The sequence below is a fragment of the Hyaena hyaena genome, unplaced genomic scaffold, assembly GCF_003009895.1.
Source record: "Hyaena hyaena isolate Hyena2069 unplaced genomic scaffold, ASM300989v1 scaffold_1407, whole genome shotgun sequence".
NCBI classification, from domain to species: domain Eukaryota; kingdom Metazoa; phylum Chordata; class Mammalia; order Carnivora; family Hyaenidae; genus Hyaena; species Hyaena hyaena.
The window spans coordinates 172,248-199,567 of NW_024082042.1; the positions used below are offsets into that span (position 1 = coordinate 172,248).

At 37.7% G+C, this 27,320-nt stretch overlaps 1 protein-coding gene across 1 annotated transcript in view; it reads left to right on the forward strand.

The window, feature by feature from the left end:
• Nucleotides 1–2,364: 2,364 nt before the first annotated feature.
• The window catches only part of LOC120225443 (thrombospondin type-1 domain-containing protein 7B-like), a gene marked incomplete at its 3' end in the record, with an annotated part of 160,853 nt that continues 135,897 nt past the window's right edge, over nt 2,365–27,320 (forward strand). The window contains exon 1 of the mRNA XM_039223642.1: nt 2,365–2,497. Coding sequence (XP_039079573.1) covers nt 2,407–2,497 — 91 coding nt within the window. The remainder of the gene's footprint in view (nt 2,498–27,320) is intronic.

Genomic DNA, 27,320 nt, shown 5'->3' on the forward strand with positions numbered 1-27,320 from the left:
TGGCAATGAGAAACAATGAAATCTGGCCATGTGTAGCAACATGGATGGACCTTGAGGGTGTTATGCTGAGCGAAATAAGTCAGGCAGAGAAGGACAAATATCATGTTTGCACATATAGGAGGATTAGGAGGAACTTGACGGAGGAGCAAGGGGGAGAAGAAGGGGGGAAATGGTGGGGGAAAGGGAGAGAGGCAAACCATGAGAGACTCTTGAATGCTGACAAAAACTGAGGACCGATGGATGTGGGGGGAGGGGGAAGGGGCATGGAGGAGGACACTTGTGGGGATGAGCACTGAGTGTTATGTGGAAACTAATTTGACAATAAACTATTTGTAAAAAAAAAAAATTCTATCCTTAGAGTAAACTAAAATTAATACCCATGTTGCCCAGCTGATACCAAAAACATAGTTGTAGTAAATCATACTCTTGAATGTTTGCTACAAAGAAATATGGCCAGTTCAGTTCTCTAGGCCTGAGGATTTTGAATCATGTCCAGCAATGCCACAAAGGTTCTGTGAGATAGTTTAACAGGCTAGTCTTGGGGGCAGTCAACAAGAGACCTCTATGTTATTTCAGCCAGATGATTCCAGTTTGATGCTTCTCCATATTGGTATGCAATACAGAAATTTGAAGAAAAGGTTTTGGTTGCTTATCCATGTACTGTCTTCATCCCTGGATCCAGGCAGGCTGTCAGAGAGCTGTGCACTTGAACTTCATTGCTTGAGCCTTGGTAGAATCTTGTTTCACTGATTTTGTACTTTTCCAGTGTCCCCTTGGAGTGTGCCAGGAGTGTCACAAAATCGTTTGCCATGTTTCTTATATTTGGTGAAGTGTTGTTTTCAGCACATGGCTCAGCACATTATGTGTATTTATGAAGACTCCTAGGGTAAATTCCATCAGTGCTTGAGAGCAGGGCAGTGGCTTCTCCTGAAACAGTAATAAAAAAGAAGATATAATTTTCTCCTATATGCATGAGGACTTTAGTAGCTACTTCCTTTCTTTGGTCACTGGGAAGCTCATAGTCAGATTTGTTCCCTGCTTTTAGCCACTTTGTGGGTAAATGTGCAGGGACAATAACGACTACCTTGATATCCTTTTATTATTCAATCCTTTTATCCACCCTCCCACCCCCCCACTCCACCTTTATTTCTTTATACATTTTCCTGTTACATGCACTGTGGCACATGATCTCTAATCTCCTTAGCTCCAGGAAGACTGTTCTTATTATCCTTTGGGAAACTACCTGGATATCCTGTAGACACATCAGACTTAATATTCCCTAAAGGAAACTCTTCTTATCTTCCTTTTTAAACCTTCCCCTCTTCACCTTTCCTCCTTTGGTAAGAGGTCCCATCTGTTCGATGATATAAGTTGGCAGTCTTGCTGTCTTTTTTATTTTCACTCTCTCATAGTCCATCGGTTTGGTAACTGAATCTGGCCTCTGCACTGCATTTGATGTTTACCCAGATCCTTTCATTTGTCAGTTCTTGCCTGGACTATTTTCCTAGTTTCCTAACTGGTCTCACCCACTATGAATCCATTATGCACACTGATGTCAATTATTGAAAAGTCATTTCCTTGCCTGTAATTCTTATTGTTATTATTTATAGAATGAGGCCCAAATCACTCATATGACATTCAAGGCTCTTCATAATTTGCTCCCCAACTTGTGTTCTAAATCTCTTTTCCATCGATTCCTCCCTCCCTTTGACAGCAGCCACCAACCCACTCGCCAGCCCCTGAACACAAAACACATGTCAGTACTCAGTTCTCATGGCCTGAAATGCACCTCCCCCCATCCCTGACTCCCTCAAGCCCTTGTTTTCCTAAGGCTCCTCTCAGACCTTACCTTGTGTGAGACTTTCCTCTCTTTTTTCTCACCACAGAAGATCTAATTGCTACCGCCTCAATTTTTCCACTTCACTTTCTTAATACTACTGTTAGAGTATTCTTTGCCCTGTGTTGGACTTTGCTGTGTGTGCATGTTTCTTCCCAAATGGTGAGCTCCTCAAGGAATTTGGCTAAGTTGAAGGACAGAGGAGACCAGGTATCTGCCAACCCTTCTCTCACAAACAAAGGTCGACTATAAGGAGACTGTGGAGTCCTAGAATTGATAGTCTCTTTAATGGGTAAGAATTGAAAGCATGGCTAATTAACCTTTGATCTTAAAATGTTTGATTGTATGCACTCGCTTTATGGTAATGGGAAATTCGTAATGTCATCATGATTAAGGTTCTAGCAGTCAATGTGAGTTTTTATAATTTCTACAAAAAAGAAACTTATCTGGTTTTTTTTTTCTTAATTTTTTTTTTTTTTTTTTTTAGGAATAGGAAAGTCAAGAGGCTGAAAATCTGAAGAATGTTTTCAAAGAGTAATCTGGCTGTCACTTGCTGGTTATGGAGGAGCATGAGGAAGCTGTTTCTATTACTTTCTCTCTTGCTGTCCCAGGCAGCTCATTTGGAAGGCAAAAAGGATAATCAGTTCATCTGGAAACCAGGTAGGAATGTTCTGGCTGTTCCTTTGTCCCATTTTCATTAATGAGAAGGCTATTCTTTCCATCCTTGTTCTTATTTGTGGAACAGTAGAGAATATTCAGAGAGGAAAAACAGATTCTTCTTTTTTACAATAAAGCTTACATTTAATTTTTATTTCTGCATAAAATTGCTGCATAAAATACCCGTGATCCTTGTTATCCTTCTGAATTTTATGTTGTTGTCAATTAAAGTTATGATTTCCATAGTTACATCTGCTTCTTTTTTGTCAAATATACCATCATTGTGCAGCACATTGTAGCAAAAATGACATCTGAATTTAACTGATATCCTCAGCTATAAATGCTTTTGACCACTTCTGTATGTTTCTTCCTTTCAGCTAACCAACTAGTTAGCTATTTATTATTAAATATTTTCTAGCATAAATCCTGTATGTCTAATTTGGGAGCATGAAGAATGTCCTAACATTTTTGCTCATTACTTGTGATTCTATAGTCTCCTTAATGTGCTTTCAGATCCTCAGATACCTTATACACAAGTTTATGAATAAGTTGACTTGAAATTTGGAGCCTTGTGTATAACTCATGTTATTTTTTAAGAATTTCCTTAATTTGAGTATAGAAAAGACCTGTTAAATTAGTTTTAATGGCTAATGTTTTATTATCTTAAATAATGAACCCTAAACATTTTGACTCTTTGTATCATTGATGTGTCTCTTTGCTCTAGATTTTAATTTTCTTAAACTTTCATAATCAGATCATTTAAAATATTTATTACTGTTTCTAGAGTCCATTCTTGCAAGTACAGATAACTTATACACTTAATATCTTAGAATAGGAAAATGTGATGTTGTAGAAGATATATGGCCCTTGAAGACTTTTCATTTTAGTTTCATCAGTCATAAATTAAATAGACTGCAAATGTATTGTGTCACCATGGAAATATGTACAAAAGTGATATTTGTAATATTTAAATGACTTTGCAAAAATGAAGGTAAATTGTGCTTTAAAGTATATTAAGTAAAAAGAAAAAAAACAGCTCCATTAGAGATAGAGTCTGGAGGAAATTTAATTGCACTAAAGCCCCTATAAATTAGTATAATTGTGGACTCTAATACTACATTAGTGATTTGTTTTTTTTTTTTTTTTTTTACCTCAGAGTAGGTTTAGTAAGCTTTGGAAATAGGTCTAAAAGTCAGTCTTGCAATTCTGTGAAAGGGGCTATTTTATTCCAATCACAAAAGGCTAAACATTTTATCAAATCTAAATGAGCACATTCATATGACTCTACTCTGTCTAAAGTTCTCAAAAAAGTACAATTAAGATGGAAAGTAGCAAATCTGAACCACAGATGAGATGTGTGAAGAAAAAGGGCTTATTTGGAAATAAATTTTAAAAATAAGACTGCTTTTCTAAAAGCAGGTCATTGGAATAAGAGTGTACAGACCCAGGCTGCGGTGGATGAATTCTCTGATAACTGTCAGACTTCACTTTCAGAGATGGAAGCCTTCCCATCAGACACATTGCACTGTTCACATGAAGCTCTCTGTCATCACTCATATTTTCCCTGATATTTATTACTTCTTTCCCTCTTTAATGTGCTATCAAAGTGGCAATAAATATATTTCCTGTTTGGATTTGCTTTGAAATTATAAATTTATTACTTGTATATGACCAGATATTTAAAAGTAGAAAAAAATTAAAAGCTACAAAATGAAGAGCAGAAGTCCAGACCTTGTATCCCATTTCCTAATCTCTTATGTATCCTTCAGAGATTTTCTTTGCACATGTAGGTACCTCTCTATTCATATTTGTGTATATAAAGCACATAAGATACACGCATACACACATAAAAAATCACTAGTATTATTTATAAAGGTTCTGCCAAAAAAGGAACGGTACATGCAAAGAAGGTCATTGGGAGAAGTTTAATAAAAGGACTGTTTACAGAAGTAGGAAAGTGGGAACACTGTTTAAGAGCAGCGACAAAGAATTACGGAGTGCCCGTGAGCTAGTGTCAATCTTTATGACTTCTGGATCTGCAGAGGCAAGGAAAGGAAGTGGTTTCTGATATCTGGAGAGAAAACTTCATGGAGAGGATGCCTGATAGATGCTGTGGCCTTTAGAGGGATATAACCAGCCTGCAGAGAGGAGGAGGAAAGGGAATGAAGGGCCCTTGCCCTCGCATCTCCTGCCTGGCCTCTCGTTGCCTGAATCTAACCAGAAGTCAAGAGGCAAGGGACCTCACTGACTTATCTATACAGGCCAGCCTCCTGGGCAGGGAGTAGAGTGGAGAATGGTGGAGAATGTGGTTCTGAAAATATCTAATCCATGCATACATATATGTACAGACGTACACACACTTCGCTTCCTGTAATCAGAATCATACCATGCGCCCTTTTTTGCAGCTTGATTTTGTCACATAATGGTGTCTTGAGGAACATGACATAATAGTGCACGTGGGACAGTTTCATCTTTTAATGGTTACACAGTGTTCTTTTGTGTTTCATTTAATAGTTTATTTATCCAGTGTCTTGCTTGGCATTTCAGCAGTTTTTAGTGTTTTGCTACTATAAATTATAGTTACAGGAATACAACATTATTTTAAAGGTAAGCTACATCATTTTTGAGGAGTCATTGTGCACGAGAGCAATTCTGGGTCATTACCTTCAAAGGCAACTTCAACATCTTAGAATCTGTTAATCTACTTACATCTGAGTGTATTATATTTCAATTTGGTTTTATTTTTTTTTTTAATATTTTTATTTTATTTCTAGGATAGAGAGAGACAGCGTGAACAGGGGAGGGTCAGAGAGAGAGGGAGACACAGACTCCGAAACAGGCTCCAGGCTCTGAGCTGGCAGTCAGCACAGAGCCCGACGCGGGGCTCGAACCCACGAACCGCGAGATCATGACCTGAGCGAAAGTCGGACGCTTAACCGACTAAGCCACCCGGGCGCCCCTCAATTTGGTTTTAAAGGACAAGTATTACAGGTGACATTAGTTGCATTTTTGGAGTATGTCATCAAATCTGACAACTCAGGTCCAGTGTATTCTGAAATGTGAACAGCTTTCCCAAGAGACCTAGAAAAATGTACTTTAGAAACCTAGAAACTCTTTGGATTGTAGGATCCACAATTTAAACTTTTTGCTGGTGTCTGTTGTTTTCCCTTGAGTCCATGGATTGGCTGTTAGTCAACCTCATCCAAACTGGAGGCATTTCTAAGTGTTTCCTTATTTTGGACAATGGATTGATGAATAATAAGTGAGTGGTACATTATGTTGCTAAGGATTTCTGTACTGAGAGAAAGTCTGGTGAGCTGTAGGCTGTGGGGGTCATTGATCTAGCAAGGCTGTTGAATGCCTGTCATCATTGTGATGAGATCCTCTAATCCTCTGATTGATATTTAATATTAAGCTATCTGCTACCCATGCCAAGGAAGGATTGTGTCAGCGAGAGTACTAGATAAGGAGTGATGTTGCTTGTTGTTTTAAGTAAATATAACTATTCATGTCTGCATGGTTTGTAGGGATGGACATATCATGGTTTCTGAAGCAGTAGTAATGAGTGGTTTCAAAAAATTTCTCAGTATTGGTGCTAAGAGTTTCATTCATTGCAGAAACTCTTGTCGAGTTCTTATTGTGTGTCAGGCACTGTTACAAGCATGGGAGGTAAATTGAGAATAAAACAGGCAAAGGAATGGTGTAATGAACATGAGCAAGAAGTTAAATAAAAAGTACATTAGATGGTAAGTGTTTAGAAGGAAAGAGAAGGCATGAAAGAGGGATATGCAATATTAGGTGAGAGGCAGAAATCATCAGCAGGTGGGCTATGGGATGCCTCAACAAGGAGGCGAATTAAAAAAAAATAACGGTTATTTATTTTTGAGAAACAGAGCATGGGCAGGGGAGGGGCAGATTGAGAGGGAGACACAGAATCTGAAGCCAGATCCAGAGTCTGAGCTGTCACCACAGAGCCTGACTTGGTGCATGAACTTGTGAACCGCAAGATCATGACGTGAGCCAAAGTCACACAACTGACTGAGCCATCCAGGTGCTTCAGGAGGCAAATTTGAATGAAGACCTAAATGAAGAAGGGAGCCAGCCATGGGTGAAAGAATTTTCCAGATAAAGGCAGCAGCAAAGGCAAAAGGCCCTGAGGCAGGACCATGTGTGACACGTCTAGAGATCAGAGAAGAGGCCAGCATGCTGGAACAGAGTGAGCATGGGGTTAGAGACGGAACAGGACCCAAATAAGGTGTGTCCTTGTAAGTCACATGCAATTTGACTTTTGCTCTGGGTGACAAAGAAAGACACTGGGAGTTTTGAGAGAGCGGTGACATGATCTGACTTCATTTTAATGAAATTTTAGAACAGTCATTGTGAGTGGTCAGTTGAGAACGGTGGAAGCGGGGAGGCCAGTTAGGAGGCTTCTGCAGAAGTAGTGAAGAATGATGCTAATAGCTTGATCTAAAGTCACGGCAGTGAAGGTGGTGAGAAGAGATTGGGTTTCGGATATATTTAAGGCCATCCTTTTCAACCAGAAATGATATTGAACAGCAGGTGATGTTTCTGGTTGTCACAACTGGGGTGAGTTACTGATAGCTGTGGGTAGAAGACACAGGATGGCCCCCACAACAGTGACCAGGCCCCCAAGTATCAATAGTGTCATTGTTGATTGAGAAATATTGATTTATGGTAAAACATCATGACTTACTTATGTGAGGGGGTAGGGAAGGAAAAGATTCAGTGGTGGCACCTAGGCTTTGCCCTGAACAGCTAGATGAGCCAGGCTGGCATGGAGGGACCTTTAGCAGGGTGGTATTGGACATGTTACATTTTGAACCCGTTAGAAATTCATTGGAGATGCTGACCAGGAAGTGGGATGTGTGGGTCTGAATTCAGAGGAAAGTCTGTGGCAAAGATATAAATTTGAAAGTCACTAGCAAAGAGGTAGAATTTAAATGTATAGCTTTAGAAATGAAGGGATGACCTTGAAATTTGTGATCTTGTCTATGTAGAAGATACACCTGTGCTTCCTTTGGGCCAAATCACATTAAAAATTGTAGTGGTAACTGCTAGGAATTTACCCAAGGGATACAGAAATGCTGAGGCATAGGAGCACATGTACCCCAATGTTCATAGCAGCACTCTCCACAATAGCTAAAACATGGAAAGAGCCTAAGTGTCCATCAACAGATGAATGGATCAAGAAGATGTGGTTTATCTATACCATGGAATACTACATGGCAATGAGAAACAATGAAATCTGGCCATGTGTAGCAACATGGATGGACCTTGAGGGTGTTATGCTGAGCGAAATGTCAGGCAGAGAAGGACAGATATCATATGTTTGCACGTATAGGAGGATTAGGAGGAACTTGACGGAGGAACAAGGGGGAGAAGAAGGGCGGAAATGGTGGGGGAAAAGGAGAGAGGCAAACCATGAGAGACTCTTGAATGCTGACAAAAACTGAGGACTGATGGATGTGGGGGGGAGGAGGGATGGGCATAGAGGAGGGCACTTTGGGGATGAGCACTGAGTGTTATGTGGAAACTAATTTGACAATAAACTATTTGTAAAAAAAAAAAATTGTAGTGGTAAAATACACAAAATATGAACTTTACCAATGTAACCATTTTAAAGTTTACAATTCAGCGACATTTATATTCACAGTTGGTGAAGATATCACCACTATCTAGTGCCAGATCACTCCAAAAGATGTTTTTTTTTTACAAGTGAGTTTATAAAAAGACTGGAAAACAAGTTTTGCTATGAATCATAATGTATGAAAGGAGGGAAAAAAAAGTGCCGCCTTTGTCTCTTTGTGAGAAGCTCTTTTAATAGCCTTAAGTCATCCTGCGAGATCCTTTGAGTCTACTAGAAAGAGCTTGAGCTTCATATACAGGCAGACCCACGTTCAAATTCTAAGTATCTAAAGAGGAAAAAGTTCTTTAACTTCTCTCCACTCTATCCATCCAAAAATGAAGATGATAAATACTTCATGGAGCTATTCTGAACATTAGATAAAATAGTATATTGAAATATCTGTTTATGGTATACCGACTCAATAAATGTTAGCTCTTATTTTTAGCATTATTATGTAACCATTTAATGCTTACAATATCTTTGTGTTTATATTCTCCAACTTTTACATATTTTTCCTTAAACACACGAAAAAGGGGAAGCTGGTTTGACAGCTAAATATATTTTATTAATAAATGGTCAAAAGTAATTTCAGTAACTTTTTAGGTCTAAAAGTTTCTATATGACAGACCCTTAGATTTAATTTTAGTAGCTCCTTCCCAGTGAACAAAAAGGGTGTGAATAATGAAACACATTCTAAGAACTAAGTAGATAAGTTGGAGTCAATCTTTTTGGGGAAATAAAAAGGACTATGAAAATGATATGGCATAAGGAGAAAGGATCTTACATAGGGTAATATATAATTATAACTTCAGTAATAATGTTTTCAGTGCTGAAAGTACTTTAAGAAAAAAATTACATATATATGTTTTTTTACAGTTTAGGAATTCTAGAGAAAATAAAATGTTCTTAGGAGAGAGCTAATTTTTTTTACTATGTCCATGAAATATTTCCTTTGGGAAGTTTATTAAATTGAAATCATTTTAATTACTTCTATGGATATCAATTTGTCTTAGAGATATGTGCATAATATGCTCTCAGTGGTGTGATTTCTGTGATATCAAGAGGCATAGACATATACGGAATGGGACTCTCTACTAAAATTTCTAATTACTTTTCTTTGGAGGCCACAGGTACTAATTTTGCAATGTTCCCAATGAGTCAGAGAAAGTCTATATTATTTAAATAATATAAAATAAATTATTCTGCTTTTTGTTTGTAAATAACACTATAATGCACTCCCTGAAGACAGGGAATTTTCCAGTTTTATTCATGAATATATTCCAGGTAACTAGAACATAAATAACTGTTGCATGAAATATTCTGAAGTACTTTCAGAATGAGGGGAACTATCTTTGGGGTTTGTGTGTGTGTTCTGTGTATATTTGAGAAGGTTGAAAAGTGATGAGTCTGGAAAAATATAAAGTATAAGGATTTATCTTATTCTAAAATTCGAAATAAATATTGAGGAGAGGATCTAAAATTAATAAAATCCAGAGTCAAACTTATGAATCAGTTAACTATGAAAATAAATGATTCCTATTTCCTTGTTGCTTAGCTTCAGGACCCTATCTGATCATCTCTGGAAAAAGATTTTGAAGATATGTTTTTATGATGGGGAATAGATGCATATTTAGAAGTTTAACTGTTGCTGTAATTCTTATGATGATGTATTACATATGGTTGCATGTCACTTCCTGATTCATTTTCACAGAGGCAGCCACTTACAACTCTTTTTTCTGTTTATTCTAATGTTCACCTCCATTTTTCTAAGTAATATGCTTATTATTGACCGTTCTTGGTTTATACATATTAGATTTCCTGTTGACTCTTTGTTATGTTAGTGGAGGATGTATCTCTCACCTACTTACCACTTTCCTTCTTTGTGACCCCACTCCAAAATGGTGAGATCAAAATATTTAAATTCATGAGCATATTTTTTCTTTGGGATATTTTTCCATATCTTTCCACAGTTGTTTTCTTTGGAATGTTCCTTCATTTTCTCATCTGGAACCCTGTGGTCCCTGTTTTGTTTCTCTTCTTTGCCTTTATATTTTTATTTTCTAGAACAGCCAAACTTATCCTGTAAAACTCCTAAAACAAGGTATATATGAAGTAGCTTTTCATGTCTGAAAGGGTTTCTACAGTTGGCATGTACTTGTCTGGTAACTTGGGTGTGGAGTTCAAGGTTAAATAGCACTTTTCCTTCAGAATTTTTGAAGGTTTTGCCTCACTGTATTCTAGTTTCCAGTGTGGTTACTAAAAAGTTTGATGTCATTCTGTTCTCATTTTTTTGTACATTACCTGTTTTTGTTTTTTTCTTTCTGGAACCTTATTTTTATGCAGGAAGTTCTGAAATTTTATGAATCTTGTGCTTTGGGGTATTTTCTCCTTATTGTGCTAAATGTTAGGAGGATATTTTAATTAACGTGCTCGTGTTCTACAGTTCTGAGATTTATTTTGTATGTGCTTTCCTCCCTCCTTAAAGTCCTTAGATATTTCAGCCCTCTTGCTGATCTTCAATTTTCAGGTATTCCCCCCACTTTTTCTTTTGCTTTCTTTTGTTTGTATTTTTATTTTAATTCCTAAAAAAAATTATTCTATTTAATCTTTCAGCCTTTCCTTTGAACACTTTTTTATTTCAGTATCACGTTAAAAGAAATTAAGACCTCTTACTTCTTCTCTGATTATATTTTTAGTGCATCTTATTTAATAAATGCAGGGTCTTTTTTCATTTAGAAAATGTTAATAATAATTTAATTTTTTTCCCCTTTCATCCTTTGTTCTATTTAGGATTCCTCTAAATTTCTTCTATTTTTATTCATGTGTTTGTTTTTTGATCATGGTCCCTGATGCAGGGAGCTTTATTTTAATGTCTATTGATTATTATCTATCTCCTTAGTCTTTCCTAAGAATGGAACACTAAAACCTGATGGGGCATTCTGTGTACTTGACGCAGCTGGGGGCTTCCTTGCCAGTCTTCTCTGAGTGATGAGTTGACTTTTTTATTGAAGAATGGATTCCTCAGAAGGCTGTCTCCCTCAATCCTAAAGGGCTTTACTCTGAGGCCTAATATGGGTATTATTTAAGGAGAAGGCAAAGCTGTTGTCACAAAGATACTCTCAAGTACAGTGGCTTAAGAATGATAGAGCTTCCTGTCTCTCTTACAGGAAGGTCTCATAAACTTAGTGGTTCATATTGATCTGCAGCATGTGGTCCTTCAACCATGTGTTTTGTTTTGTTTTCAGCTTTGTGGAAGGATATTATCCTTTTCTGCCCATCCAGGCCAGATCACAGGCATTTCTATGTTCTAGTTGATCAAAAGGGCACAGAGCTGAAGTCTCAAATAAGGGATTTCAACAAGTGACATGGAAGTCCCATGTGTGTTTCATTTCTCTCGTTCTGTGCAACAGCCTACTCCAGCATTTCACGTAAATTCCTCTCTTTTGAATCCAAAATAATGGTTTCAAACAATAACAGTCATCAGGTTGGCTCCCCCATCTGGGGTTGATGGTCCAGCGAGGTGTTCTCACTTGGGGTCTCATGCTCTTACGGTCGGTGGGTGGCAGGGCCTGAGTCATGTGGGAGGCCTCTTCACTCACATATCTGGCACCCAGGCTGGAAAGTCTCACATGGTTGGGGTCGGAATAGCTGGGCCTCTAGTTTCTCTTTCTCTTTCTCTATGTGGTCTGGGTGCATGGTCTCTCCGTATTGAGGCTGTAGAGCAGCCAGATGTCTTACATGATAGCTAAGGACTCCTAAAGCAAACTTCCAAAGAGAAATAGGCCGGAGGTGTATGGCTTTTCCTAAGCTAGCCTAGGATCCATGTATAGTCACTTCTGCCACATTCTGTTGGGTGCAAGAGAGTCTCTAAGGAGGGAGCTGAGGTTCCATCTTTTGATGAGAAGGTTGTCAGATCGTTTCCAGATATGCTTTAAATTGGCCACCTCTGTTGTTAGTCTATTGGTGAGACTGTAGTCTCATGGTCACTTGTAGCCACAAGGGAAGATGGAAAATGTAGCCTGTGGTTTGGCAGCCATGTAAGAAAGGAAAACAGATTTTGTCATGATTAGTAGTCTTCATCACAGGGGCTATTTAGTGTCTGCATTACTCAGGGTTCGCCAGAAAAAAAAGGGCGTGCATGTGTGTGTGTGTGCGCATGTGTGCACGCGCGCGTGCAGAAAGAGAAAAGAGAGAAGGAGAGAAATGATATATTATTTGTCTGTCTGTCTATCTATTGTAAGTAATTGACTCCTGTTATTATGGAGACTAAGAAGTCTCATGATCTGTCACCCAAGGCCCCAGAAAACCATGCTACAGTTCCAGTTCAAGCCCAAAGCCTGAGAGCAGGGAGGCCAGTGGTATAAATACCATTTCAAGGCAGAAGAATAATGTCTCAGCTCAAGAAGTCTGGCAAAGAGTAACTTTTTCCTTCCTCTCTCTTTTCATTCTGTTTAGGCCCTCAATGTATTGGACAATGCCTGCCCAAACTGGGGAGGAAAGTCTGCTTTACTCACTTTACTAGTTCAAATGCCAACCTCCTCAGGAAGCATCCACACAGATACCCCAGTAATCATACCTTCATTTCCTAAAATAAACTTCTCCTTGACTGCCTACACTAGACTCTTAAAGTGACCAGGGCAGAAATCTTGATAGAAATGGCCCAACACTGAGTCCTCAACATTTTGCCTAAATTCCTCTCTTTTGAGTAGCGTACCTCATCATGGTCCTCCACGTTGTGTGCTGTCCCCAAAAATGTTCTCTTGAGGAGGTGAATTTTGCTATCTGTTTTCCTGCAAAGACTGGGGAAGCAGCAGACAGAGGCATATGGGGGGAGAGGCTAATTAATTCTATTTATAGACATGTAATTATTCTCCATTTCAAGCCACAAGCCTTACTCCTTTCTGGTGTCCCTAGGTCCCAAGTCTTCCCAGTGTTCTGCAAGTATAAATTGGCTTTTACTGATGGTCTTCCCATACTCTTATGTAAGTGCCTAATCTTCAGCTTCCTTTACAGTGTCAGGTTGCCTATTGCTCCTCTGTCTACTGGCCAAGTTCAAAAATATATTGCTAGCTGTTCTCCACCTCTCACTCCATGTTTTTGACCCTCATTGAGTTATGTCTTTTAATGCCTTATTGTTATTTCAGTGGGGTATTAGGAGGAGTGAAAAAATATATGTGTGTCATGTTCCCTAAGTTAATGGGAAGTCTTCTCACTTACTTTTCTGCCAGTTTTACTGTAGGCTAATTATTCTAGAATGTAAAGGATGTCAAAATGTTAATTTTTTTGTGGTGATTGACTCATTTAGTCTCTTTGAACATTTGCTACCAAATCTGGCTCTTTATAAAGTTAACTGGCCAACCAAATTGTGCCCAGGTTAAAATTTTTAAAAATTTAATTTAAATACTCATTGACTTTGTATGATTTGGGTTGGACTGAGCTCTTGTACTGGTGATGAATCTGGGCACAGTTTCTCTCTGGAGGTCAGATTATCAATAGAAAACTCCTTTACGGTCACCTGGAAATATCTCCCTTCAACTTTTTTTCCATGGTAGAATTTTGATATTGAACATATGTCTGAATTATTCTTAGCTATGGAAAGAAATACAAAAGTCAAAAATGAAAACAAGTAAGGCCGGTCAAAGTAGGATTGAAACATGAATTAAAGGCTAAAAGATAGTACTGTAAATTCATAAAGCTACCTTAAAAGCTTATTTTCTTTAATATTTTTATTATTTATTTTTGAGAAAGAGAGAGAGCATGAATGGAGGAGAGGCAGAGAGAGAGAGACACACACACAGAATCTTAAGCAGGCTCCAGGCTCCAAGCTGTTAGAACAGGGCCTGACACAGGGCTTGAACTCATGAACTGTGAGATCATGACCTGAGCTGAAGTCAGATGCTTAACTGACTGAGCCATCCAGGTGCCCCTGAAAGCTTATTTTATAAACAGCTTCTTGCTCATATCCTTAGATACCATAAAGCCTAGTAAATCTTGATTAGAAATAAATAAGAAAAAAAGTCTGTCTTTTTGTAAGTTGATTATAGATTTACTCAATTCATACAATTATTTTGATATATCAATGAAGTTCTCTGAACTTTATAGCCACAGATGACATCTATACTACAGACTCAGAGACTCAGAGAAATAACTCAGAAGGTATACATTTATTTTCATTGCCAAGTAGCACTCCATTGTATATATAGACCACATCTTCTTTATCCATTCATCAGTTGATGGTCATTGGGCTCTTTCCATAATTTGGCTATTGTTGCTAGCACTGCTTTAAACATTGGGTGTGCATGTGCCCCTTCAAATCAGCATCAGTGTGTCCTTTGGATAAATTCCTAGTAGTGTAATTGCTGAGTCATGGCAGCTACACTTGCAGTCAGCAGAATATAATGTAGAAACTTGTCAAATCACTATGTTGTTGTATACCTGAAACTAATGTAATATGTATGTCAACTACCCTGAAATAAAAATTGTATTAAAAAGTTATATATTTAACACCATTCATACTCATTACTCTCTTTAATGCTGTGTAGTTTTAAAGCTTATTTTCACAGCAAAAGTATGAATATGAATTAACTGTCTCAGTCTCATTCTTTTGTTTCTTTTCTTCTTTGGAGTTACTATAGTAACCAAACTGCGGTTCATGTAGAGAGTCTGTGATATTATTATCCCCTTACATTGATCATTTTCCCCCCAAAAGAGGAAAATAATAAGTTAATGTGGAAATAAGTAGTTTTATCACCCAATGGTGCATTTCACTCATGAATACACTTTACTCCAAAAGTAACATAAGAAATTATAAGAATAGCATATGGATATATTTTGAGTGTGTGTGTGTGTGTGTGTGTGTGTGTGTGTTTCTGCAGGGTTGATGATTTTTTAATTAAATAGAGCTGTTCAAATATTTTTGTTGCTAAGTATATGCACTGTGTTGAAAAAGAGTGGCTACATTTTAAATCTTTTTTTTTTTTTTTTTTTTTTTTAGAAAACCATTTTTAGGTTTAATTACTTAGCTGTATTTGTAGTGAACCTGTAAACAAGAAAGATGCCCACAGGACATACTAGGCAGGCTGATGGAGTGGTCCAGAACTTGAACACCATAGTCAGATTGGGTGCTAAGCCAAGCTGTGTGTAACCTCAAGTTTATTCCTTTGCTTTCTCATCAGTAAATGGGGAATAAATGAGAAAATCTTTGTAGAATCTAGTTCATATTTGATAATACATACTCAGAGAACATTTTCTATACTCAAAGTTGCAGAGCCTGAGACCTGAGGACATCATGTGAACCTGACCAAATGAATGACTTGTTGATAAGGTAGGAGCTGTTGATAACAGCCAAAGGGGTCTTCCCAGGGCCTAAGCCCCTAAGACGGGTCCATTCATTCTTCCAAAAAAGAACAGCTCCAATTGGCCTCATTCGTCTTCTTAACCACTGTAATCAGTGAAAATTAAGTTCACTTTACAAAAAGTGTTTATTCTTGCCACCCAAATTTAAAAAATGTCTTAAAAACCAAATTAAATAATAGGAGAAGGAATAAATTGAAAAACAACAACAAAGTGAATATTACATGATCAAAGTCATGTTAACTACTCAATGTTACTCTTCCATTGCTATTAAATGGATGCTACTTTGAGAGTTAATGCCCTTTCCCTCTCACCTCCTGAAATGTAGAACACAATTTAATTTGAATATACAGACATGAAGGTATAATGAATATCATTTCACTCAAGAGGTAATTGGATATTCTTTTTCTCCACTTAAAGTTTATTTTCTAATTGTTATTTTACTGTTTACTTTTAGTGCCATTCGTGCATCTTAGCTGTTTCAAATATTGGACCTCCAATAAATATTGTCTCCTGACATGTCCATTCATAAAACTCTATTTTATTGTTTTCAAAGCAAGAGCTATGGGATGCTATACAAACAATTACCAGGAGGAATACGGTCTTCAAGCTTTCTTAAGGCAAGAATGTATGGCCTGTTTGACCAAAGCTGATATGAATACACTTTATTACAAAAGTTCAAAAGTTTGAACTTAGATGGATTCATCTGCTTGACTTCTTCTGCCTTAAGCCTCAATTTAAGACAAAAACAAGGTGCAAGAACACCTTGATATCTGGAAACAGGATAACCAAGTAATTATATTATAATCCTTTTCTTTTATTCATCTTACACTGTTCTCACAACAGCCTGAGGTGGTGTAGGCAGGTTAAGGAGAAAAACAAGATTGAATAGCATAGGTTGTAAATGATGGCATTATGGCGAGCCCCTTGTTTTTCATTACTTGAATTTTCGTTATGCAGAAGTCTTCTCTTTGACACTTTTAACTTAGAACTGCTTATGATGTTGCCATTCTCATTTGAGATAAGAAATTACCACCTTCTTTATTTCCTCAGATTTCATGTTAATTGCTTATCATTTTGGTGGTTGATGATCCAAATAAACAGATGTTTTATGCCCAGTGGAGGCTTTTCTTTATAGTATTCTATGCTGTTGTGATACTCGTGGTTATTAGCATGAAAGATTATTTTTAACAACTTTTAAAAAGTATAATTTATATACCAAAATTTTAACCATTTAAAATGTATATCTTAAGTTATTTTTACTACATTTACCAAGTTACACAGCCATCACCACAGTCTGTTTACCATAAATCTCCATTCACATCCCCAGCCCTAGGTAACTGCTGATCTACTTTTGGTCTCTGTAGATTTGCCTTTTCTGGATATTTCATATAAATGGAATGATACAGAATGTAGTCTTTTGTGACTTCTTTCATATAGCATAATGTTTCTGAATTTCATTCATATTAAGCATGTATTAATATTTCAGTCTTGTATTGCTGAATAAGCTAATATTGTATTAATACAACATGTTTTAATTTATTTACAAGTTGGTGGGCATTTGGGATGTTTCCACTTTTTTGCTACTGTATATAGTGCTGCTGTGAATGTATCTGTGTAAGTGTTGGTGTGGACATATATTTGCATTTTTCTTGGGAGTGGAAGTAATGAGTTGTATGGCAAATAGATGCTTAACTCTTGAAGAAATGACACACCCTTTTTCAAAGTGGCCATGCCTTTTACATTCCCACCAGCCATATATGAGGGCTCCTCTTTCTCTGTATCTGAGCTAACATTTGTTATTGTCTATATTTTTGATTAAATGCATTATTGTGGGTATGAAATAGAGCTTCGTTATGGTTTTGATTTGAATTTCATTAATGATTAATGATATTGTCTTTATATAAATTTATTAGCTATTTGTATGTTTGCTTGGTCAGATGTCTATTCACATCCTTTTTGCATTTTGAAAGGTTTATAACTAATCTATAGACTTGTTAGTGAGTTTCAAAAGTTCTTTTTATGTTTTGGATACAACTCCTTTATTGGACAGGTGTTTTGAAAATGCTTTTTTTAAGTCATTTTCCAAAGTGGTCATGCCTTTTACATTCTTACCAGCAACATATGAGGTTTCCTCTTTTTCCATATCTGAGCTAACATTTGTTATTGTCTATATTTTTTTTTATTAAATTCATTATTGTGAAGGTGAAATAGAATTTCATGATGGTTTTGATTTGAATTTCATTAATGATTAATCACACTATCTTTACATATATGTATTAGCTATTTGTATATTTGCTTTGCTGAAATGTCTCATCAAACCCTTTTTGCATTTCAAAATTGGGTTATAGTGTTTTTAGTGAGTTTCAAAAGTTCTTTTTATGTTTTGGATACAACTCCTTTATTGGACAGGTGTTTTGAAAATGCTTTCTGTCAGTCTGTGGTTTGCCTTCTTGGTTTTTAATGGTGTCTTTGAAGTGCAAACATTTTGAATCTTGAAGCCCAATTTATTATATCTTTTATAGATTGCACTTTTGGCCCCATAGCTAAAAAATCTTTGCCTTATTCAGTTACTCAAAGATTTTCTCCTAAATTTTCATCTAAAATTTTTATAGTTTTAGCTCTTATGTTTTAGCTCCATGGTACATTCTAACTTACTCTTCTATGTGGTGGGTATAAAGATGTAAGTCCAATTTATTGCGTGTGGCTGTCCACTTGTATCAGTACCATTTGTTGAAAGGCTATACTTTCCTCATTGAACTACGTTGGCATTTTTGTGAACATCAATTGACCGTAAATAAAAGGGCTTATTTCTGGACTTTGAGCTCTGTTCCATTAATCCCGATACATCTGTCCTTATGCCAGCACACTGTCTTGATAACTGCAGCTTATCTTGATAACTTTATAACAAGTTCAGAAATTGGAAAGTGAAAACCTTCCAAATTTGTTCTTTTTAAAAATTGCTTTAGCTATTCTGAGTCTCTTACGTTTCTATTTCCATTTGAGGATCAGTTTGTCAACCTCCACATGAAAGCCTGCTAGAATTTTGGTAGGGTTTATACCTAATCTATAGATCAATTTAGAAAGAATTGCCATTTTTACAATATTGAATTTTCCAATCCATGAACATGGAGTGTTTATACATTTGTTTTATTTCCTCTAGTAATATTTTTAAATTTTCAGTTTATAAGCTTTTACTTCCTTTAAATTTAGTCATACGTATTTTATTCATTTTGAATAAAGTTCTCTTAATTTCATTTTAAGATTGTTTATTAGTAGTACAAGGAAATGCAGTTGATTTTTTACATAGATCTTGTATCTTGTCATGACTGGTTATTGAACCTGTTATTTAGTTATTAAGGTATTCCATGATTTAAAATGGATGAAACCCATGGGGTCTGTGTAGAATTTTCTGGACTTCCTACATATTAAATATAGCAGTAAAATTTACTTGCAATATATTTGGCTGATAGAAGCTTCTTGCCTAACAGACGTATTAAAACTCACTTGAGATATAATAGTAGGAAACTAAGCCTTTTAATGATTACTGTTACGTCTCACATCCAGAAGGCTACTCCTCACACTGTATTATGGCAAGAACCTTTGTTCTGACAAACACATCAGTAAGAGCAAATATCCTTTAAAACACCAATAAACAACATTAAGAAAAATATCCTCAGTTAAATGAACAGACTATTAAGACATAGCAGAACTTGGGCCAGTGTATTTAGCTTATGTTATTGAGAGTTCCTATTTTGAAACAGAAAAAGATACTGTTTTCCGTTTCCTGAAACTAATTAAAGATCGATCCTCCAGTCTATGTCTGGTGCTCTATAATTCTAGCCTCTTGGGAGTGAAATGTCCTCTTTTTGTTTTAATGTATTTTTACGTTGTGTATTGTTATATGCTTCAAGCAATTACTATTTATCATACAGTTATATGATGCAAAGATGTTTATGCATTCTTAAATGTGATTTTAAAACTGTATTTTGACACTGTAACTTTTCTTTTGGGAACATGTCCAATTTTATAAGGTGAGCCAATTGGACAATCCATTTCAATTAAGGTATATCAGTTTTTTTACAAGAACTTGACTATAGTTTCCAGTGAAGCCCAGCTATATTTACTGTTCTGAAAGAGTGGGAGGTGTTTAAAAGTTTAAAAAGTAACAACTAGGTGAGAATCTTATGGATTGCATTTAGGTGGGGATTTTCCCCCTGTATTTATTTATTTATTTATTTGGAGAGAGAGAGAGAGAGAGAGAGAGAGAGAGAGAGAGAGAGACCAACTGTGAGTAGGGGAAGGGTAGCGAGAGGGGGTTGGAGAGAGAATCCCAAGCAGGCTCCACAATGTCAGCACAGAGCCAGATATGGGGCTTGAACTCACAGACCATACATAAATCATGACCTGAGCTGAAATCAAGAATCAGACACTTAACTGACTGATCCACCCAGGTGTCCTGCATTTCAGTGGGTTTATGTTACAGTTGTAAGTGGGTTTCCTGGAATTGCTGGTGAAGAAATTGAAGGCTTATGAATAACTAGACATTAATGTGTTTGATACTTAGCTAAATTTACTTTAAGTTCAGAGAAGCAGATGGATTCTGATATTCCCACCTTGGATATTACATGTTGAGTATTGTAAGTTCATCATAAGATTCAGTCATTGAATAATTTACAAAAAACGTAAGTTCCGTAGTTGTTAACATGTTGATAATATGCTGGTGGATACTTAGCTGACAGCTTTGGTAGTGCAGCCTCCTGGACAGGGTATGTCTTGTATGGCTAGTCATGAAAAATCACTTTTCAAATTAGAACTTAATAAAAACTTTCCTGGTCTGAACACTAAGCTCTACTCCCTGTGCGATTAGTGGCTTCATTTCTTTCTCAGCAGTTGGGTAATGATTATGGTTCCAGATGCAGTGAGAGTGATAAAGAGATTGATTAATTTCACTTGAAAGGGCATATGTTCAAAGAGAATCCAATCGGAACACCATGAATGAAGATCTGACATCTTTGCTGCTGAGAGTTGTACCCTTACTTGGTGTCCCACTGATGCTGAGAATAGGACCTTGAAACCCATGTTACTTATCCACTTGGTCCATTAAATGTTAGGTCTTACTCCTAACCTAGTACATATGTGTGCAAGTGTGTCTGTTCTTACTGCCTTTCTCTGTCTTTGTAATAAGCTATTTGTGACAGTTAAAAAAGGTTCTTTGATTCTTTTACCCTAGGGATGCCTTTGAGTCATGTATTGTTATTGATCAGTAGAACCAAGGTTGCCTCTGAACCATGGCTTAATTTAGAACACACACACACACACACACACACACACTCACACACACACACTCACACACACACACACACAGCACAACAAAACCCTCTGTGTTTCAGTGTGGAAAACATTTTCAGTATTACAGCAGTGTGACCATAGAGAAAAGCCTTTTGTTACACTTTATTAAAAACAAAAACAAAAAAGCATCCATTTATCTAATGCTTTATCAGCTTACATTTATTTGGTACCTCATATTTTCAAAGAACACTTTTTATTATAAATATATCATTTATATACTGCTGCCTTTTATTTTCATGCATTGTGAAACATTTAAAATAAATATGACAATTTAAAAGTGATGCAAAACTTAATTTTTGGGGCACCTGGGTGGCTCGGTTGAGCATCCGACTTCAGCTCAGGTCATGATCTCACAGTTTGTGGGTTGGAGCCCCGCGTCGGGCTCTGTGCTGACAGCCAGCTCAGAGCCTGGAGACTGTTTCAGATTCTGTGTCTCCCTCTCTCTCTGACCTTACCGTGCTCACACTGTCTCTCTTTCTCTCTCTCAGAAATAAATAAAAAATTTTTAAAAAACTTACTTTTTAAGAGAAAAAATATTAACATCCATGAAAGATGGTGGGCTCAAATTTTGATGAAAATAAGATAAGGCTTTACAGCTGTGATTTCAACATGGAGCTTGAACTTAGTGAGTTTTGTTTCTGAGTCTGTGAATGAGTGGAGTGTGTTCCTGAATAAACAAAATGCATGCATCTTCTTTTTGGAAAGTGTCTCATCTATAAGTCTCTGTTGTAAGGGTTGAGAGGAGAGAATAATATAAATTCATGACAGTAAATCAGGAAAGTGTTCTCTTTCCTATGATTGTTATGATAGAGGCATTTTGATCTGAAATGACTTGGGTTTTTTTCCTGCCTTTATGCTTGAAAGTTAAGATTCTATTCAAGCAACAAAGAGTTCTTGGTCTTTCTTCTGCGTCAGGTGCTGTGTTGTGAAAGTTACAAAGTGGAACAAGACACAGTTCCTGTTTTCAAATAGGAGGGTGTCAGGGTGGGTGCCACTTCCTGATGTCAACATGGAACAAGTAGGCCATGGCCCTCGAAGATCCATTCTGAAAGAATGCCTAGGTTTTCTCTCTAAGTTATATTGATGAACAACTTTGGATGCTTTAAGAATGTACCATTTCCTCAGGGCTTCTCATTTTTATTTTAAAACTCTGGAATATTATCTGAGAAAGCCCTAGTGCTTCCTAATCATTAAATTCTGAAGTAGACAATAAGGTCAGTAAAGGATGGTAAAAATATGACTGGAAAGGGGATGCTTGAGAAGAATTTCATTGATATTTAAATCCCTCTCAGTACTTAGGTTAAATTTTTAAAAATTACTGGAGAAGTGGCTTTAGCTCTTTAAGTCCTTTTGATATTTAAAAAAAACATTTCCATTAGGGTGAACTTTGATAAGGAGAGGTTCCCCAGAGAGTTTTATTTATATACTCAAGAAACTGTGTGTTCACCAGGATTTCTATGAAGCAAAGATAGTTTTTTAGGTTTCGAGGCATTCTGCATTCAGTATGAAAACCAGTGATGCATCAAAAGGTAGGCTTTGCCATCTCTTATTCCATCGTTGTTAGACTGTCTGATTTGTTTGCCCTTGATTGATTTTGAAATAGATGAGCCAGCTTTCAGCGCAGGAGAATGATTTAATTATTATAGAACCAAAGCCCAAAATCAGATTTGAAGGTATGTTGAAACAGTGTTCAAAATGAATTAATGAACAGATGTAGTGTATATGTCACTGATATCTGATACCCCTATGCTGACCTTCGGGTCTTCAATTGTAGTTAAAGAGTCCCTCTTAATCTGAGATAAATTCACTTAAGTTGCATAATGGAAATTCTAGGTCCATTAAAGAATAATGGAGTTTAGACAATGGAGGAGAGGACAGAAGTAGGAGATACTGAATTCATTGACCATATGATCAGGGACCATATTTTAGGGTGATTAAATTAGCAGTCTGAACACTGATGTTGGTACTGACAACAGAGATCAGCTAAAGTTCAAATTTATTGTTTAGTAGTTTATATAAAGCAGATATTTAAATTTATTGGTTAGTAGTTCATTATAAAGCAGATATTTAAGCAATGTTTTTCTAGAATTTTAGAGCTAGAAGGGATATCGAGGTCATCAAATCTGCCTGCCTTACTACTACTACTGAGCAATTTGAGACCCAGGAAGACAGTTTGGAGCAGCAGAGACAGAGTTGGGACATGGGTGACTTGAGTCCATTCACCTTTCCCAATTTCAAGTGCAGTTCACTTTCTTCTACCACATGGGCTTATGGTGGAAGGGACTGGAACCCTCACTGTGAGGGGATGGATGGTGGACCTTAGTGGTACACATCCCCCTTCTTACAGTCAAAATAGTAGGTAGTCATTAAAAATGGGAGCTAAAATCAATAAATCCAGATGATAGTTCTTAGGAGAAAGGGCAGATGAAAAATTATACTGGAGATGTTCCCAGTGACTTGACAGCAGATCATTATTTCCCTCTTGTCATTGGACAAATAAGAACCTTTGTTCTCCTGAGAGAGGGAACTGGAGTCAGCAGCTGTGGTATGTGGCAAAAAGAGGCAGCTACTTCAAATATTTACATGGGAGTAAACATGATCCTATCTTATCTTTTAAATTTGTTATTTATTTTGAGAGAGAGAGTGTGTGTGAGCAGGGGTGGGGTGGGCAGAGAGGGAGGGAAAGGACAATCTGACAGTGCAGAGCCCCAATTGAGATCGAACTCCTGAAACTCTGAGATCATGACCTGAGCTGAAATCAAAAGTTGAAAGCTTAACCGTTTGAGCCACCCCGGCACCTCTTTTTTTAAGTTTTTTTTTTTTTTTTGGAAACGTTATTTTAAACAGAATGCCAAAAATGGCATGACAGTTTAGTCCAGCATAGAAGCATTTTGAGGTTGGATGAATCTGGTTTGTGTCCTTGCCTGCGTGTGAGTTTGGGTCAGTCTTGCATGCATTCCATGCCTCAGTATTCTCTCAGCAGTTCATTTCTTCCCACATTCACTTGTAAACACTTACGGAACATTTTTTATGGACCCTGTCATGTCTTGCAAAATAAGGTTATTGATATCCATCCCAGAATTTTTTTAAATATGAAATTAGATAATTAATAAAATGTTTAGCACTGAACCTGTCATATAGTAAATGCTCCATGGGAGCAAAATTGCTCATAGTGCTGATCAGTTGGCCTAGGAAAAACCAGGTTTCTGTCTGGGAAGGACTTACGGGATAAAGAATTTAGGGTGAAAATGATCAAAAAGATGGTTATGGGGAGGTGACGTGGTTTTGAAGCTAATCTTTTCTTGATACTAGGGAGTGACTTAGTCTTGTTTTGTTTTTGTTGCTGTGTGCTGGGTTATTTTCAAATGCTTTTTTCTTTTTTAATTACAGCAGACAATAAAGCATTTAAGATATGTTTGTTTTTTTATGTACATTTCAAAGGTGATGCTGATTGGCTCCTACAAAGCTGGAACATGGACAGGGTGGAGGTCTTTCACCCCACTCTGCTGCAGCTCTCTGTTCTGGGTGACAGAGGACCAGAACCTTCTCAGACCCAAAGGACCAATGGTTCTGAGTTGCCCAAATGGGAGCTCAGCCTCAAGCTCTTATCACAGTGATGGAGCACAGGATTGATGGCTCCAGCACAGTGTGCATTTTCTGTGAAGCTCTGTGTTTCCTTCTTGAGTCTGAGGGGATGGGCAGCAGAAAAATCAGAACTTTTAAAGGAGCAATTAGACAATGTGGTGTCTCCATGGGGGGTTCTCTTAGCTGAGCCAGAAGCATGATTTTTGGAAGCCTTAAAGCAAAGATCAAAATGTAGCCTTAGTTGTGTCCCCACCGGCTCCCAAGAGAAGGAGAAGGTAAGGATAGACATTTATTTGTGGGAGAAAAAGCACGGCTAATCTACACTCCCCCCGCCGAATTTGATACTGTTTGGTGAGGGATGAGAGTACCAGGCAACCCCAGCAGAAGTGAGGAGGGGTTGGAAGGGGTGTCACTGACTCATGGGACATTCTCTGGGAATCCTGGGCAGTGGTGGAAAGGTGTGATTGAGCAGAGTGATTGAGCAATCATGATCCTAGAATTGGTGACAGGCACAGAGAAGTACAGGCAGTGGCCAAATTCATAGGGTCAAAGGTAGCGTGTAGTGATGGGGGTTCTTTATCACTCCGGCTCCTGGAAGAGTTCCCATGTAGAGTCCCTTCCAGGGCTGGTTACTGGGGAAAGTGGGGCATGTTCTGTGTGGCCACCAAAAGGACTCCGCCTTCAGCTCCTCTGATAGGCTACAGATATGTGATGAGCTAAGTAGAGGACCCTATGCTCATCAGGATTAGAATGGAGGTCCTTAGCACCTGGCTAAGGCTTTCTGCTCTATGACAGGGGCCATATCTGACCTGGTTAGGGCAGTCAGGTGGGACAGCTGGTGTTGAGGTGATGGTGGTACATCTCCACTGGAGAGAAGCAATAAGTGGTCTAGAGACCCCCCCCACCCCCGCCCCCCCCCCCCCCCCCCCCCCCCCCCCCCCCCCCCCCCCCCCCCCCCCCCCCCCCCCCGGCCAGTACCTTCAGTGACTGACTCCAGGATCTCACTGGGAGGTAGTTTGGATCAAGTGAATTAATTTGGATAGAGAAGTTAGAGAAAACTGAGGGTAAAGAAAGAAAAAAAATGTTTTCATCAATGCATGTTCCATTTGATGTGGATTTTAAATTCTTATCCATCTGAGAACTTCTTTGGTGTAGTCGATCTAGGGATTCCTCACACTCATACAGTGTTGAAGCTGGTACTGTGTTTCATTTTTCAGACCAGGATACTGTATCCATTGGGAGGGAAGTGACTCTTTGATTCACTACATTCTTGGCCTTTATCTTCATGTTTACCATCAAATGCAGTCCTCATAGCAACCCTAGGAACTTTGTAGGTTAAGTCTTACTCTCTGCACATGGGTCGCCTAAGATGATGCAGAGAATCATTGGTAGAGGTGGAATTAAAATCCGGCTTTCCAGACAAGTGGCTGAGTGCCGTTATCATCATCCTACTTATTGTAGTAGTGAAATTTCATAACACTTAATTTTATCTTCATTTCTTTACTTGGCTGTCAGATATTTATGAGGCATTTTCCATGGTACATACCACATTCTAGTCCCTGAGGATACAGTGATGATTTCCTTTCCTCCAGTCCTGGGGAGTTTATCATCCAGTTGGTGACTTAGCACATAAACAGACAATTATAGAAAGAAAATCTAGCAGAGATACATCAAAAGCATTATGAGAATATAAATATTACATAAGAAACATTGCTTTGAACAGTGGAAAGGAGCTATAATAGTCTGTAAACCAGGCACTGGGCCAAGTGCTTTGCTTGAATTATGTTGTTTATGTATTAGAAAGACCGTTTCATTGGTCTTCAATTAATAGCTAGGTATATAGTCATCCTCCCTTATTAGGATAGTGCTTATTCTCTTCACCAAACTTCAATAGAATATTCCGATATTTCTCATATAATATTTAAGACAATTACAATCTAATACAATATTGTATATCAGGAATAATGTATCACTTTTGGTTGTAGGTAGATAAACCAGTGATAACCAATAATTTGAAACATATTCATCATTACACATTGAGAAAAATTTTCATTATGGATAACCTAAAATTGAGGGAGCATGCGGTCTCATGGAAAGACAGACAACCAGTGAAAGTCCAGTGGAAGAGGACAGTTTGGGCTAGCATTGGAGCCTCTGCCACTGGAGATGGGAGGAAGGCATGCAGATGGCTCTGGATGTTGAATACCAGTGGGAGATGCTCACAGCTACCAGCAGAATCCAGTGGTGGCACTTTGTTCTCTGGGCAGCTCTATGGGAATAGACTGAGGCTCCCACTCAATCACTGGTGGAATGTCTTAACATTCTAATGCATTTAACCTGGCTTCCCCACCTTTGGCCTCTGCTCTGCTTTTTGTGATCCTCTGGCTTACTTTCTATCTATTTCTTCATAGAGGTCTTTAAAAATACTCTTTATTTCCTCTTTTATCCTACTTCCCTTTGTTGGAGTGAATTCCCAGGAGGATCTAAGGTTTGGTGTGAACTCCGTATTCAGCTGCAGTCAGAAAACCCTATGAGAATCTCCTAACTTAAAAAGATCTTGTCTTTCAGGGGTGCCTGGGTGGCTCAGTTGGTTAAGCGTCCGACTTCAGCTCAGGTCAGATCTCATGGTTCATGGGTTCGAGCCCCGCATCAGGCTCTGTGCTGACAGCTCAGAGCCTGGAGCCTGTTTCAGATTATGTGTCTTCCTCTCTCTCTTCCCCTCCCCCACTCATGCTCTGTCTCTCTCTGTCTCAAAAATAAAAAAAAAAAACTATACAACAAAATTAAAAAAAAAATCTTGTCTTTCAAAGTGTTCTGCATATTGGTTAGAAAGCATGTGTATGCATGTATATGTATATATATTATGGAATATGCTATATATATATATAT